The 15,310-nt window shown below is 40.2% G+C and overlaps 3 protein-coding genes and 1 long non-coding RNA gene across 4 annotated transcripts in view; 3 read left to right on the forward strand and 1 right to left on the reverse strand.

Moving 5' to 3' along the window:
- The window catches only part of LOC114444837 (NACHT, LRR and PYD domains-containing protein 3-like), a 383,662-nt gene that overhangs the window by 104,146 nt on the left and 264,206 nt on the right, over window positions 1-15,310 (forward strand). The window lies entirely within an intron of this gene.
- LOC114432357 (H-2 class I histocompatibility antigen, Q9 alpha chain-like) overlaps window positions 1-15,310 on the forward strand; it is a 267,348-nt gene that overhangs the window by 38,597 nt on the left and 213,441 nt on the right. The window lies entirely within an intron of this gene.
- On the forward strand, window positions 696-2,335 carry LOC114432406 (uncharacterized). Its single transcript, XR_003670275.1, has 3 exons — window positions 696-759; window positions 2,133-2,207; window positions 2,287-2,335. It is a non-coding gene; the product is annotated as an uncharacterized LOC114432406 (long non-coding RNA).
- LOC114432368 (gastrula zinc finger protein XlCGF17.1-like) overlaps window positions 4,592-15,310 on the reverse strand; it is a 216,880-nt gene continuing 206,161 nt past the window's right edge. Inside the window, exon 3 of the mRNA XM_028400358.1 lies at window positions 4,592-4,929. Within this exon, the coding sequence (XP_028256159.1) occupies window positions 4,592-4,929 (338 nt within the window). The remainder of the gene's footprint in view (window positions 4,930-15,310) is intronic.

Here is a 15,310-nt window from a genome sequence, read left to right on the forward strand (position 1 = left end):
GCTGCTAACGTTCCAGTGTGAACGGCTGATCAGCTGGACAAAGGAGACGAATGTGAAACAGCTGCAGCTTATTATCATGTCCATCTGTGTCAAATGTCTCATTGGATACTGGCCAGGCTCAATGCAGACTTTTCACACAAAGACGGCGATAAACAGACAAACGGAGGAACTCTCTGAACATCCGTGTTTTTCTATTTTAGATAACACACACATTTTTCTTTGTGTTTATAATTTATGTTGTCAGTTGTTGAACAAAATCCAACATGTCTGCACTCATCTGACAGTCCAAATTTTACACAACAGCAGCACAACAAACCAGCTGACTGTGTGACTTCAAAAACTTCATGTCATCTTCAGCAGTGACCATTGACGTGACTGAGCTGCTTCACGTCCACCCTGTGACTCAGCTGAAGCTAAATCCTCACACTTACACTGAATGTTTCACTCCTGGTTGGTGATTCTCACAAAATGCCCACAAATCACTGTTTGAACTCAACATCAGTGCAGTTACACAGGACACAATACTGACATGACCAAATATACAACCAATACACAACTATTATTCATGTAAACAATGTCCAACATGGTGCCAGCATGGCCTCCATGTTGGCGGGAGGGTGTTGATACAAACAGAGGGCGGAGCTTCAAAGTGAAATATAAACTTCCTCTCGGTGAATCTGACAGTACGAGTCAGTGTGTGTCTGACTGCTACAGACAACTTTCCAGCAGGACGTGTGGATCCACTGCAGCAGGACTACAGTAAGTTTCAGCAGCTCTGCATTCTTCTTGTCTTTTCCTCTATAACTGCATGTAAATTTAGAAATGTGAGTCCCTAGTTAGTGTAACTAGTTTGTTCCTTTCTAGTGTTTTTGTACATGACCTGGATACCCTCCCTGTGAGTTTGGCGATGCTAGCGAGAGTCGTTAGCCGCATTTGTGTTCAGAGCTTAGCCAGATTCCAGCAAATCTGTGTGAACAGGGTCTAAAATAACAGCTTTGCTAGTGTTTCCATGCAATGTTGGTTAGATTATAGAGGCAGTAGAAAGTTTGTCTGAAAGGTGAAGCAGTGCTGAGAGCTACAAAGTCCACCAGCAGTAAGGACACAGAGGACAGTTCCAGCATCAGACAGTGTACTTTATTCAGAAAACTGCACTGTTCACTGTTTAATGTCCGAAAGTGCAGGAAGTGCCCCTCACTGTTTTGTGTTATTATTTCAAGTTTAAATGTGTAACTGGGCCATAGGCGTCGCTACCATTATACCAGAGGGGGACGTGCCCCCCCCCCCCCCACATTTTAAAATGGTCCGTTTGGACCCCCCCACATTTAGTGAGTAGGAAACTCCACCTAACGCTGTTTCGATTGCTCGTGAAAAACTTCCACTTGGTTCATAAGAACAACCTCACCGCTGAAATCCACTCCATGTTTTCCCGGTTACCACAGCGCTGCAATACCGTTACTATAGTAACGGACCTAACAAAGCCAGTGGCTTTCTTCGAGCGAGTGTAAAACACCGTAAAGAGAACCGTCGGTGCTGGTCGAAGCTGGAGGAGGTGACGTCAGTGTCATCCCACAAAGTCCAGCTCATGCTAAAGCCTTACTGCTTTGTCACATTGCCCCAGGTGACGTTAGGTTGATGTTAAATCAACTTAGAAAAGTTGTGAGGAAGCTAATGTTTACTTTCAGTTGCAGTAGACGGTTTTATTTGTCTGACGACATGTTGTTTGCCTTTTCTGCTCCCTCCCCACACACAATGGACATGAGGAGATTCCTAACAAAGACACGGAGAGTTAGAGTTGTTTTCAGCATTAACCCATATTGTAATAAGGCCAGGTTAGCCCCTGTTAGCCTGCTAGCTTCAGCCTTGCCTAGCCAGTGCACATAGCCACCTGCTCCTATTGTTATCATGTGAAATCCAAACCCAGATGTAGATCTCATCCTGACCCTGGTCCCTGTGGACCTGTGACTGTTGCCTCTGCTTTCTAATTTACTGAACACTGAGTTTTATTGCACTGTTTGATCACAATCATGTGCTTAAAGTTCAACGTCAATTTCAGTTTCATGTTTCACTTTGAGCTGTTACAATGTAAATTGTTACACACTCAGCTTCAGTATCTTTCTGGTGTGTCCTGATAGATAATGGACTTCTCACTAGAAGAATTAGAGTCTCCTGAGAGCCTGGAGGTTATGCAGCTCATCCAACGTCTCATGGTGAGTTATTTCACACTTCAGTAAACTGTCTAAAATGATTGTTTTTGTCATCACATTAACGTGCATGTGTGTGTTATAGGACAACTGTTGTGACCCTGCTGTATCCAGGGAGGACCTCCAGAGGCAAGTTTTAGAGATTGAATGTAAAGTTGTGGACATGTTTACAAGACATGCTCTTAAACACGAGGCCATGGAAAAGGAGATGGCTCTTCTTACACAGCAGTCACAGGAGAACGAAGCAAAACTGAAAGAACTGAACGAGGCCCTCCAACGGCGGCTGTCAGAGAAGAAGGTAACTATTGACATGACAAATCATTTCACACGTTGTTCAAATCATTTCACACTGTGTTTTTTCTTACTCGGATTGATGCTGAGCAGCTGTTAGTGGAGGATTCTGGGAAAGAAAACAAACGTCCCCATAATGGCTGACAACCAACACAGAAACACAGTGTGGCTGTGTGAGAGGAAGCAGCTATTGTTAAAGCAGTGTGTTGTTTCTTTCATGTCTGCATGTTATTTGTATATTTTTGCTGTGTTATTAAAGAAAATACTGTTCTTCTGAAAATTCCTTCTTATTTGATTCACTTTCTTAGCAATTCATTGATTCATATGAACAAGCTCTCAGTCAAACCTCAATCACATGACAACCGTTATGCTAAGCTGTTCTTTTGTGTTACTGACATGCAGACACACGAGTCTCTTCTCATTCCACACTTTAGCATTTAATAACATTTAATACTTACATTAAATATGACAAGTCACTACATCACGGTGTTCTTTAATCGTGGTAAAACCATCATTGATCACATCACAAATGAAAACAGTCCCTTTGAATTAGGACTCCTTCTGGAGACGAAAAAGCTGAGCATAAGATAAGATAAGACAAGATAAATACAGAGTATAAGAGTATAAGTGTCACTATAATCCAAATCAGAGTACAGTACGCAGTATGAGCACAATATATGATACATGGATACAAATATGGAGATATAAGCTAAGTGCTAAGTAAACATAAATATAGACCAGTGGAGGGAATGACAGTGATGCCTGACATGATCATCTAGCTCTTCTCCCTACAGAAAGGGTCTGATGGCCACTGGCAGGAAGGACCTCCTGTGGCGTTCTGTGCTGCTCCTAGGTAGTCTCAGTCTACCGCTGAATGTGCTTCTGTAGGACAGCAGTGTGTCATGCAGAGTTGTTGCAGAATAAGAAGCAGGAGCTCATCGCACTGTGAGCTGATGTTAGTGACTCTACGCTCAATAAGAGGAGACTTATTGAACAACAGTCCACATCTGCCTCCTAGCTGATGTTACAACACTAAATACACTGTGCTGACGTCATTTCATCACAAAGTGTCTGTAAAACAATGATGTCAGATGTGAAAAGAGGTAAGGAAATGCTCAATATCATCTTATAAACTTCAAACTATCAGTCAATTTTTGCAATTCTGGTTCTGTTTAGCTTGTGGGCCAAAAATAACCCATTCAAAACAGAAGCTGTGGACCATATAAAATCTGACATCCAAACAGGACTACGCAGTCCATCAAATGACACCATCATATGTAGCAATGAGGTCTGAATGATTTCAGCTGAGCTGTGCAGGTCCTCTAAAGCCATCATTTACCGGTAGTCCAAATTGTTATGTATTTTGGTCCCTACGGGTAACCGTAGTTACATTGTACATAAGCATGTAATGTTTTGAGTATGCCCCTGTATGAGGATGAGTTGAGCTCTGCCAAGTTGCTAGACAGAGGCTAATAAATTGTGTCGTTTCTAAGAACTATTTTCTTTATTTCTCTCACCTGAAATAACGATGGAAGATATAACACAGATTGTTGTTGTTCTGTACATTCTTGTGAAATATGAGAACTGAGGTCACTATCTCACATCTTCAAAAAAAAAGTCAAAAACATAACTGTAGACAGGCAAACTCTGAAGCAGAGTCTTTATTGCAGATCAAAAATGATACGACAAGAAAACCTGAGTCAGCAACCGGTTGCAAAAACAAGGCATAATCCCTTCCTTCTAACGCCATCAAGCCCCTCCTTGACTGCTACTCATCTTTTAATCTTCTGCCACTGTTCATCCATGGCACCTGGCCATTCATTGAACTGGTTGCATAAAAATAATGTTTTTTTTCGACATACACACAAATCAACATGACAGATCTCAGTGTCAGCTGTCAGTTCACATTCAATTAAGTACACAGTTCAATTCAAGTACACAGAAATAAAACCTATAAAGGAACATTTTTTAAACAAATGGTTCAGTTGGTCACACCTGTTTGGCAATCATTTGACTTATTTGTGTGGGTTCTCTTGTGGACAGTTAAAACACTATTTTGTCTAAAACATTTCCACCATAATTTGCAAAAAAATGGCTTCTCATGTGTGAGTTCTCATATGGACAGTTAATTTACCTTTTTGACTAAAACATTTCCCACATGTATTGCATGAAAATGGTTTCTCACCTGTGTGGGTTCTCATATGGATAGTTAAACTATCATTTCGAGTAAAACATTTCCCACATGTTTTGCAAGAAAATGGTTTCTCACCTGTGTGGGTTCTCATGTGAGTAGTTAAATGGCCATATTGACTAAAACACCTGCCACATGTTTTGCAAGAATGTGGTTTCTCACCTGTGTGGGTTCTCATGTGAGTAGTTAAATGGCCATATTGACAAAAACAACTGCCACATGTTTTGCAAGAATGTGGTTTCTCACCTGTGTGGGTTCTCATGTGAATACCTAAATCATAATTTTGACAAAAGCATTTGCCACATGCGCTGCAAGAAAACTTCTTCTCACCTTTTCTACCAGGTTTACATTTTACAGATTTTTTTCCTGGAGTAGAGTTGTGAGAGACAATCCCGTCACAGCTTGGTTCTAGTTCAATATAGTTCCTTTCATTAGCAACAGTCAATATAGAGGGCTCAGTCTCCTCTCGCAGTTCATGCAGCTCTTCCTCATGACTGCTGCAGAAAACATGCTGTTCCTTTCTAACCTGTGGGAGTTCTGGTTCCTCCCAATCCAGGCTGCCGTTCCTGTTCTGGTTACAGAGCTGCTGGTCAGCTAGAATCAGCTCTTTCTCCTTAAAATTGTGTTGTTGAGTGAGACCTAAAGTGTTAGAAGAAACAAGAAAACATTTTTCACAGTTTTGATCATTGAGCTTAATTTTAACGTTGCACAGAACTGAGTAGGATCCTGCATGAGTCACTGGATTCACTGCTTGTTTATAGTTTCACATACCTGTTCTGTGTAACTTTATCTCAGGTGTCAGCAGCAATGGACAAATAGACAAATTTGTAAATGAAACAAATGGACACAAAGCAGAACTCTCAAGTTTTCAAGTTCAAGCTTAGAGTGAGTTTCCCATTGCGCCTTTGGTGTACTGCTGTATCACCAACATTGTTATTTAATACTAATACTAATACTAATTCTAACATCTCAAATACCATTGTGGTTGATAGAAAATATCTATGATGTACTTTTTGTAGGGCTACAACGATTACTCAAGTACTCCAGTAATATTGGAAGGCAAAATGCATTGACAACTCATTTAACATTCGACAACTCATTAGTGAGGTCATTGAGAATGATTCTCTTGTGGCGCAGTGGGATGATCAGTGTTTTGGGTGCAAGAGGCCCTGGGTTCGAAACGCAAGTGAGCCGTTTGCAGGTCAGACACATAGACACACAATATTTTCCACAAGTTTGACATTTTAGAGACATTTTACCTTGAGGAGCGTTGTGAGAGAGAACCATGTCATGGTTTGGTTCTGGTCCATCATAAGCAGCAGTTACTATTGAGGGATCAGTCTCCTCTTTCAGTTCATGCTGCTCTTCTTCATGACTGATGCAGACTTCCTGCTGTTCCTCTTTAACCTGTGGAGGTTCTGGTTCCTCCTGGTCCAGAATGGAGTTCTTCTTCTGGTTACAGAGCTGCTGGTCAGCCAGAACATCCTCCACTTGACAACTGTGTTGTTGAGGGAGATCTGCAGGGCAAAGGTCAGAAGAAAACAGAGAGTTTATGTGATCTCCATGACAGTAGCTCATTTGTCAAAAACTGAACCTCAATGATGAGTTAATATAGTTTTTATTGAGGTTATTTAAAAACGCATATAGCGAACAGACTTTTTTTTTTATTTCATGCTGGCAGCACACCACGGTATTAAACTGGTATGAGCCAGTCCTGATGTGTTTCTGTTTGTTTTTGTAATTTTATCACGTTAACAGCGCAGCCTTGTGCATCCTTTATGTTAGAAGTTACGCACGGTAATAAAAACACTTGTCCGGTAAACTGAAAACCTGCCGGTCACGTTTTCCTCTGCAAAGTTTTTTAAAATGATAAATGTAGGCTCACACGGTACCAAACTTTTGGCTTGTGCCTACACCGCTCAGAAACTAAATACCGTCTCAGCAGTGTTCTTCTAAGGGACCCGGTCACAGGTGCGACTACGGCTCGCTCTCTCTCTCTCTTCCTCGCTGTCACGTCATGTTCATAAACTTTATCAAACGTCTCCAAACATAAAATACATTATACTACTGAAGTAAAACTGAAGATTCAACCACACAAGGCATCAAATAAAATATATTTAATATTTGATCCTTATCTTCTATGTAAGCGGATTATTAAAAATGATACCGTCGCTACCTGTGTGCCCCGCCGGTATACCTTAATACCTCAATACCGCCCAACCCTATTATGCATTGTTTAAATGTGCTAAATAAATATTTTCAATTGCTTTATTCTTTTAAACATTAATATTAAGTTGTGTATTTGCAATGCCTTGATTTTAGTCAGGTTAGTACACAGTTATAGCCATAAGCTATTCTTCCGCTGCTTCACTTGGCTGAGGCAGAAAGATGCATGTATCGAGTAGCGAGTCTAAGTTTGGCCAATATAGCAAAGTAAGAGTAGTGTTATTTACTTACAAATTTACTAGAGTAAAAGTAAAAAGTATCAGACATTAAAATGACTCATATGAGTAAATTTTTCCCAAAAAGTTACTCAAGTAAACGTAACGGAGTAAATGTAGAGCGTTACTACCCACCTCTGCCTGGTTAATTGTGAAGCAGTGCACTTAACTTTTGTGCTCGTGCACCTAAGAAAAAAAGTTAGTCTAGAGCCCAGTTTTCGTCACTAAGCCTAATATAAATGTAGCACAGAGCTCAGATTTTACATTAGAACCCTACAGGAGTCACAGGATTCACTGCTTGTTTGTAGGTTCACATACCTGTTCTGTGTAACTGTATCTCAGGTGTCAGGATAATGTTCAGCAGTGGGTCCTGATGGTTGATCTCTTCTTTGTATTGGATGACAGTCGGGTCAAAGGGGTCCAGACTGGAACTTTTGTCCTGGTTACAGAGCTGCTGGTCAGACAGGATCTCTTCCTCTTTACAGTCATGTTGTTGAGGGAGACCTGGAGGGACAAATGGACACAAAGACTAATGTGATGATGGAAACATCTAAAACCTGGAACAACCAAATGAGTTAATGCAACATTAAAATGCTAACAAACAGAAAATATAAACATTCAGGTTCTGATGGAGACTGACTGATATGGAAAGGATTTTCCACAAATTTTACATTTTAGAGACATTTTACCTTGAGGAGCGTTGTGAGAGAGAACCATGTCATGGTTTGGTTCTGGTCCATCATAAGCAGCAGTTACTATAGAGGGATCAGTCTCCTCTTTCAGTTCATGCTGCTCTCCTTCATGACTGGTGCAGACTTCCTGCTGTTCCTCTTTAACCTGTGGAGGTACTGGTTCCTCCTGCTCCAGAATGGAGTTCTTCTTCTGGTTACAGAGCTGCTGGTCAGCCAGAACATCCTCCACTTGACAACTGTGCTGTTGAGGGAGATCTGCAGGTCAAAGGGACAGAAGAAAACAGAGAGTTGATCTCCATGACAGTAGCTCATTTGTCTGAACCTCAGTGATTCATCCAGGTCATTTCCTTTGAAAAGCTTGAAGCAGGACAACTGGACTTGTTAGAGTTCCTTGAAGATGTTTAGCTGCTCCTACAAGCTGCTTCAAGCCTCTGAACAGTTCAGCACCTTCTTATACTAAAACTAATGATACACTTAAAGCTTTTTGTTTTTACAGTTGGTTTCACTTTTTGGTAACATTAGAGCCTTTGTTTAGATATTTATTCAGAATACAGTTTATTCACATACAGTCCACAGCAGCTCTCATTAACCCTTCAGAGTGCTGAAGTAAAAAACTGAACACACCTTTACTGTCACATCATGTTTAGTTAGTTAGCAGCACAAACATGTTCATCTCTCCGGTTTCAGACTGCATGGTCTCCTAAATATACACATTGTGCTTCTGATCAACAGTAATCTGTTAATATGATTTGTCTTCTATAGAAGCTGTTTAACCCTAACTAGGAATGCCAGATTCCGATTTCCAGTTTTTGACTGAGTTTGACCTGCTGCTACTGATTTTAGCTGATTACGATTTCATTTTTTCAAACCACTTTACCCGAGCCTGTGTGCCCCAGTGTGGGCATTCAGACACTAATAACTACTGTAATTGTTAGAAAACAGACCATACACATCATGAAAGTGCAGTGTTATGGAACAACAACATATTGCAAACTTACCAGTGTTTCCCTGCCATTATATAGGGGAGCAGCTATTTTCTATATAGCAGTAGATCATAACAGAAGCCTTTTAAGGAACACACATACACACACACATCAGCGGATAGAGCGCGTGTTTTGCTCACTGTTACTCATGTTGGATAGACTGAACTCCATTGACTACGCTAAACTAAGCTAAGCTAAGGTTTGTGCGCGAGTGCATTTGACCGGCATAAAATCGTCATATCTCTGCTGATCTGCGGACGCCAGTCATGGCCGATCAATCCGTTCATCTCTGATGCTAACTGAGAAATAACAGCAGCTGCTCCGTAGTTTTCAACAGTGAATAAACGAAGCACAGAGTTCTGAGGAGCTGAAGCAGAGAGAGAAAAGCTGGAGGGACACATCTGTAGCTTCAAGTCATGAAGTCAGTGTTCTCCTGTTAGAAACACTATGTGCTGAATGTGCACTCTTTTCAAACAGAGACGTTGTTGTTCCGTGACATTGTCATGTTTACATACCTGTTCTATGTATCTTGATCTCAGGCTTCAGGAGGAGATCCAGCAGTTTGCGCTGACGGTCCATCTCTTCCTCGTACTGGACGATAGTTTGTTCACACGCTCCCAATATTTCAGCAGCAGCAGCAGTTAGCCGCTCGCTGATAAAACCTCTCAGAGACTCAGCAGCCATTCAGATGTGATAAAACACTCACAGCGGAAAACTTCTGTTGAACTTCTGCTGTCGCTTTGCTCGTCTTTCTAGTCCCTCTTTCCCCTCCTCCTTCTTCTTCAGTTGATTCGTTTGAATCAAAGTCTTGTTATTCACATTTATTTCTTCTTTTTACTTTGATTTCCGTTGCTAGGCAATCGAAGTCTTGTTATTAGTTTGATTGCTGTTGCTAGGCGTATCTTCAGCATATATTGACTGATTTCAGCCATGCAACTATTAAAATGTTCATCTTACAGAGGACATTTCATGTCAACTTCATGTTATTTTCTAAATGTTATAATATTTTAATTATTAATAAAAATTCAAAAGCCTCAGACCTTTCATATGGTATATTCACATGCTATTCTTTAAGGTCATGACTTCATACCGCTCGTGTCTTCAGCTGTTTCTTTTTCATATCTTCATAATATTCAAAGATTTTCCACTGTTCAAAATAAGAGCTTCATCTTTTTAAATTCTTAACCGTGTTTCAGCAAATTATATTCATTTTGCAGATTCTCCAGAAATTTAGAGCATCCATCATATCAGCATTCAAAGCAATGCTTCAGCTGCAGCAATCAAACTTGTATTTTCTTAAGGAAATGCTTTTATAGCACTAACAGTTACATTGTTACATTGTTACAAAGCAATGAGCCACCAGAAGCATGTACCAGAAGCAGACAAAGATTTCTAATATGATGTTAAAGGTATCAAATAATGACCAAAACTCAACACATCCACTCTTCATGTTACAAAAATGGCAATATGTATCATACACAAGGTGCACACACAGATCCATTTTTTCTCCAGTCAAGAGTATTAATAATCCTTCATCTTGTTACATTCTGCACAGCACAGATCCTGTTTAAAGCATATAATAACTTATTACCAACATTCAGAAACTCTTCACTCTGAGAGAGACATCTAACAGTCTGAGAGGTTATGGCAACTTTAAAGTCCTGATGGTGAGAACCACCAGGAAGAGTCTGTGTGTGTCTGTATGTGGAGTCAAAGGGTTAAAACTAAGAATTAATTATATTAAATTATTGATGATTATAGTATATTGTGTGATTCTGTTTCTATGCATAGATTCATCCTATGGTGTTGTTGTATGTATGTGCTTACAGTATGACAGGAAGCAGCTATACTGGTTATGTTCTATGAATGATAGAGACGGGGTGGAATCAAATCAGTTCTTCTTCCTTCCACTCCCTTTCAAGCATATAGTGCAGACTTTATGTACAAGCATGTATCCAGGGTCAGTTCTGCAGGCTTGTTACACTGGCCCTTACACAGTCCTAGAAAAAGTAAATGACCATGATTACATAGTTGCCACACCAGACCATAGGCAGAAAAGCAGGCTGTGCCACATTTGTATGTTGAAACCAGACTTACAGCAGCTGCTGGCTTCACAGTCTCCTGTGACTGAGGAGAGGCCTGTTCTGTCGCTGTCCGGTGCTGAAATCATTGACCCGTGCTGTATCCTGGTGACTCTGTCCAGTGCTGAAACTGCTACTGGGGCTGCTCCCTCTGCACTGCTGTCTAATGCTCATGGTTGTGATGAACAGCTGGGGACTGAGGGTTAGGGTTCAGTAAGTAAGTAAAAAGTCAGCCAGTCACCATTATCTGATCTGAGGAGGACAAAGGCTCCAGTGACCCCTACCAGCAGCAAAGGGGTCAGTGTGGAGGTGGTGGAGGAGTACAAATACCTGGGAATGTCCTTGGACCACAAACTGGACTGGAGTAAGAACGTGGACACTGTTTACAGGAAGGGCCAGAGGCCTCTACTTTCTGAGGCAGCTGAGGTCCTTCAACATCTGCAGGACAATGCTGAGGATGTTCCATGTTCTAATTTATCTTTTATTTCTATTTGTCTATAACAAAATAGAATTTCCCCACGGGGATAAGATCACAGACTCTCCCTCACCCTTGGGTGCACTCTCTCTCCTCTCCCGCAAACATTTAGCTACTGTCTGCTAACATAAGTCCGTCCATCATTGACAGGCTGATTAATGTTAAACTAAAGTAAGACTACTGCTCACTGTCAGCTGGTTTTATCAGTACAGTGAAATATTTTTTTTTTGTCTGAATAAGCAAAATTGCAGTTCTAAAACACACTTTTTTCAAAACAGTATACACAATTCTCTGCTTTTGGTACAATTTTCATGCAGAACATATCTTGTTTTCACAAGGAACACACTGCCAAATATTCAAATATGCACACTGACTCATCACAAGGGCAAACAATCATCACACAGTTTTACAAAGAGGAATCAAAGCTTTAGCATACAAGGGCAACAGGTGAGCACCTCTGTTTTGGAGCAATGGATTGGTGTGTGTACTCTCACTAGAAAATTGCAGTACTGCATATCAATACAGTACTCAATGAGTACAGTAGTACGGTAGCTACCTTTGGCCCCTACAACACCGCCCATCTGATCACATTCTTGGACACCTTACACAACACACTCATTCCACCAGATCAGGTAGATGGCCCAGAGCAGCTCAGGTACGTTGTCATTTGGGATAACGTAAGTTTCCACAGGGCTGCTCTGGTTTGTAACTGGTTCACTGCCCACACACGCTTTTTAGTTGTTTATCTCCCTCCATATTCTCCATTCCTCAAGCCTATTGAGGACTTTGTTTCTGCCTGGAGATGTGTATGACCAAAATCCACAAACGCGTATACCTCTTCTCCAAGCTATGGAGGAAGCATGTGGAGATATGGCAGCTGATGATTTTCATGACTGGATTCGCCATGCTAGGCCAGGGAAAACATTGCTTAAATAATAAAATGTTACTGTGTATGTGTGTGTTCTGAGTATAAAAACAATATTCTCAAATATTTTACAACACACTTATGTATGTACTGTCTGTTGTCAGTGTAACACTGAACCAAAAAACCAAGTCATTGGAAAACACTCCATTCGTCACAGTGTTTTACACTGAGCACATCAGTGTTCAGCTGGTTCTTATAAATGTCTAATCATATGATGGTTTGTGTGTGTCATTTGAAAACATAAACCCATTTTGAGAAGAAATAATATTGTTTAGAATGTAATGTTTCATTTTGCAGGAGAATTGAGGGGTTTTGCCCATTGTGTGTGTTATTTTGGATTTGTATGTAGCGTTCTGACAATGAGGCATGCTTTCAGAAAATGTGTGTAAACAATTGAGAAAAACTGTAAGAATCATAGTTAGTGTCGAATCAACTGTTCACACTTCAGTCCGGTAGGTGGCGGTAATGCGCCTTGGAAGTTCGCTGCCGACCGCCAATACTCTTAGAGCAGGAAGGAGGGGGAAGAGGAAAACAAAGACTAGCACAGCGACAGCAGACGTTGAACAGAATTGTTACTACTGTGAGTGTTTTATTACCATCAAGGTTTTTTTATTTGTGTGTAGAGTTTTACACAAATAGCACATAGTTACAGAAATGTGCTTAAGCAATCAGAAAAAAACTGTAAGAGACGTGTTTGAAAATCTCAGCACTCAAAGACACAAGTGGCAGCTGTCCATAGTGCTGATCAGGACCCTCACAGTGATGCAGTCAGGCTCTCTGTCTGATGTGTGTTGCTGCATGCACACAGGAAAATTATATTCTTCCTCATCTAGTTGTTGCAGAATAAGAAGCAGGAGCTCATCACACTGTGAGCTGATGTTAGTGACTCTACACTCATCTTCATCAGTCAATTTTTGGAATTCTGGTTCTGTTTAGCTTGTGGGCCAAAAATAACCCATTTTAAAACAGAAGCTGTGGACCATATAAAATCTGACATCCAAACAGGACTACACAGTCCATCAAATGATACCATCATGTGTAGCACTGAGGTCTGAATGATTTCAGCTGAGCTGTGCAGGTCCTCTAAAGCCATCATTTACCGGTAGTCCAAATTGTTATGTATTTTGGTCCCTACGGGTAACCGTAGTTATGTTGTATGTAAGCATGTAATGTTTTGAGTATGCCCCTGTATGAGGATGAGTTGAGCTCTGCCAAGTTGCTAGACAGAGGCTAATAAATTGTGTCGTTTTTAAGAACTATTTTCTTTATTTCCCTCACCTGAAATAACGATGGAAGATATAACACAAATTGTTGTTGTTCTGTACATTCTTGTGAAATATGAGAACTGAGGTCACTAACTCACATCTTCAAAAATAAAGTCAAAAAGATAACTGTAGACAGGCAAACTCTGAAGCAGAGTCTTTATTGCAGATCAAAAATGATACGACAAGAAAACCTGAGTCAGCAACCGGTTGCAAAAACAAGGCATAATCCCTTCTTTCTAACGCCATCAAGCCCCTCCTTGACTGCTACTCATCTTTTAATCTTCTGCCACTGTCCATCCATGGCACCTGGCCGTGTGTGTGTGCCTACAAAATTCAAACCTTCGTAGAAAAATAAGTCAGGTATTATAGAATTAATTTGAATTTATTAATTGACAATGGTCTACAGACAATCAGGGTGCAGTGTTACATGCTATGTTAAGGAAATGATACTGCAGAAATGCAGTGCAATTGATTGAACATGTCCCAGCATGCTTTACCTCCATCACATTCTGAGAGACAGCTGATATAGTTTTAAAGAAATTATTTAACAGTTCATTCAGGAAACCAATTCATTGAACTGGTTGCATAAAAAAAAAATGTTTTTTTCGACACACAAATCAACATGACAGATCTCAGTGTCAGCTGTCAGTTCACATTCAACAGTACACAGAAATAAAACCTACCAAGGAACATTTTTCAAACACATGGTTCAGTTTGTCACACCTGTTTGGCAAACATTTGACTTATTTGTGTGGGTTCTCTTGTGGACAGTTAAAACACTATTTTGTCTAAAACATTTCTACCATAATTTGCATGAAAATGGCTTCTTCTTCTTGGCTCCTTCACCTTTTCTCAATCACATAGAGGATTTTTTTTTCTTCATGGAGGTGGAAAGTTTTTGACCATCAGCCACATGGACCCGTCATACCAAGCGGTTTCATCCCTGGTGTATCACCTGCGATGTTGACGAAAACACGAAAAAACATGTAGCGTAAACTGTTTTTACGCTACATGTTTTATGCAATGCATGTACCTTGTGAACTGAAAACACGTGTTTTTGTGTGACAGAATGATTTCATTTTGAGTCAGATTTCCAGTGTTTCGGTAAGGTTAGTGTGTTAGTGAAAGATGTATTGTATTTTGAAACAAAGAGTTAGTGTTTATTTAACAGAATGTGTTTTTGAGAATGAAATTAACCCTTTGTCCGATTGTATTTTGTAGGTGTGTGTCTGTGTTAAGAGTTTAGAAAAAGTATCTGAAGAATGGCTAAATGCTTGTTAGCAATTGAAAAAAAAACTGTAAACTAATTTTTGAAAAAGCGTAATATTTTAAAAACTATAAGTAGCTGAAAAAGAAGTTAACCCATCATGTCCTCAATAAGCTGAACATTTTGACACTTGAATAGCACAAAGTATGCTCAAGATATGCTGAGCCAAAAAGTGTACAGAAGAAAAAAATCACAAGAAAAGAAGTAGAAGAACTAAAGTTTGATTGCTCTGCAATCAAACTAACAATACAGCTACAGTGAGAATTTACAGTGGAAGTGGTGCTTAGCCTCTGGTGCTCAGTTCTGCATTTATACCTTTTCACTTCAGGAAGCTATATTATAGTTATTATACTATATGTAGCATGAAGCAAGTGGGGTGAGCTTTTGTAATAAAAAAAATAAAAAAACAAGCACAATAGAAGAAGACGGCAGCATGATCGGAACCCCCATCTGTGTGGTGGATTTATTCTGACCCATTGGCATTTTAAAGCCCAGTGT

The sequence above is a fragment of the Parambassis ranga genome, chromosome 2 (assembly GCF_900634625.1).
Source record: "Parambassis ranga chromosome 2, fParRan2.1, whole genome shotgun sequence".
Taxonomy (NCBI): Eukaryota; Metazoa; Chordata; class Actinopteri; family Ambassidae; genus Parambassis; species Parambassis ranga.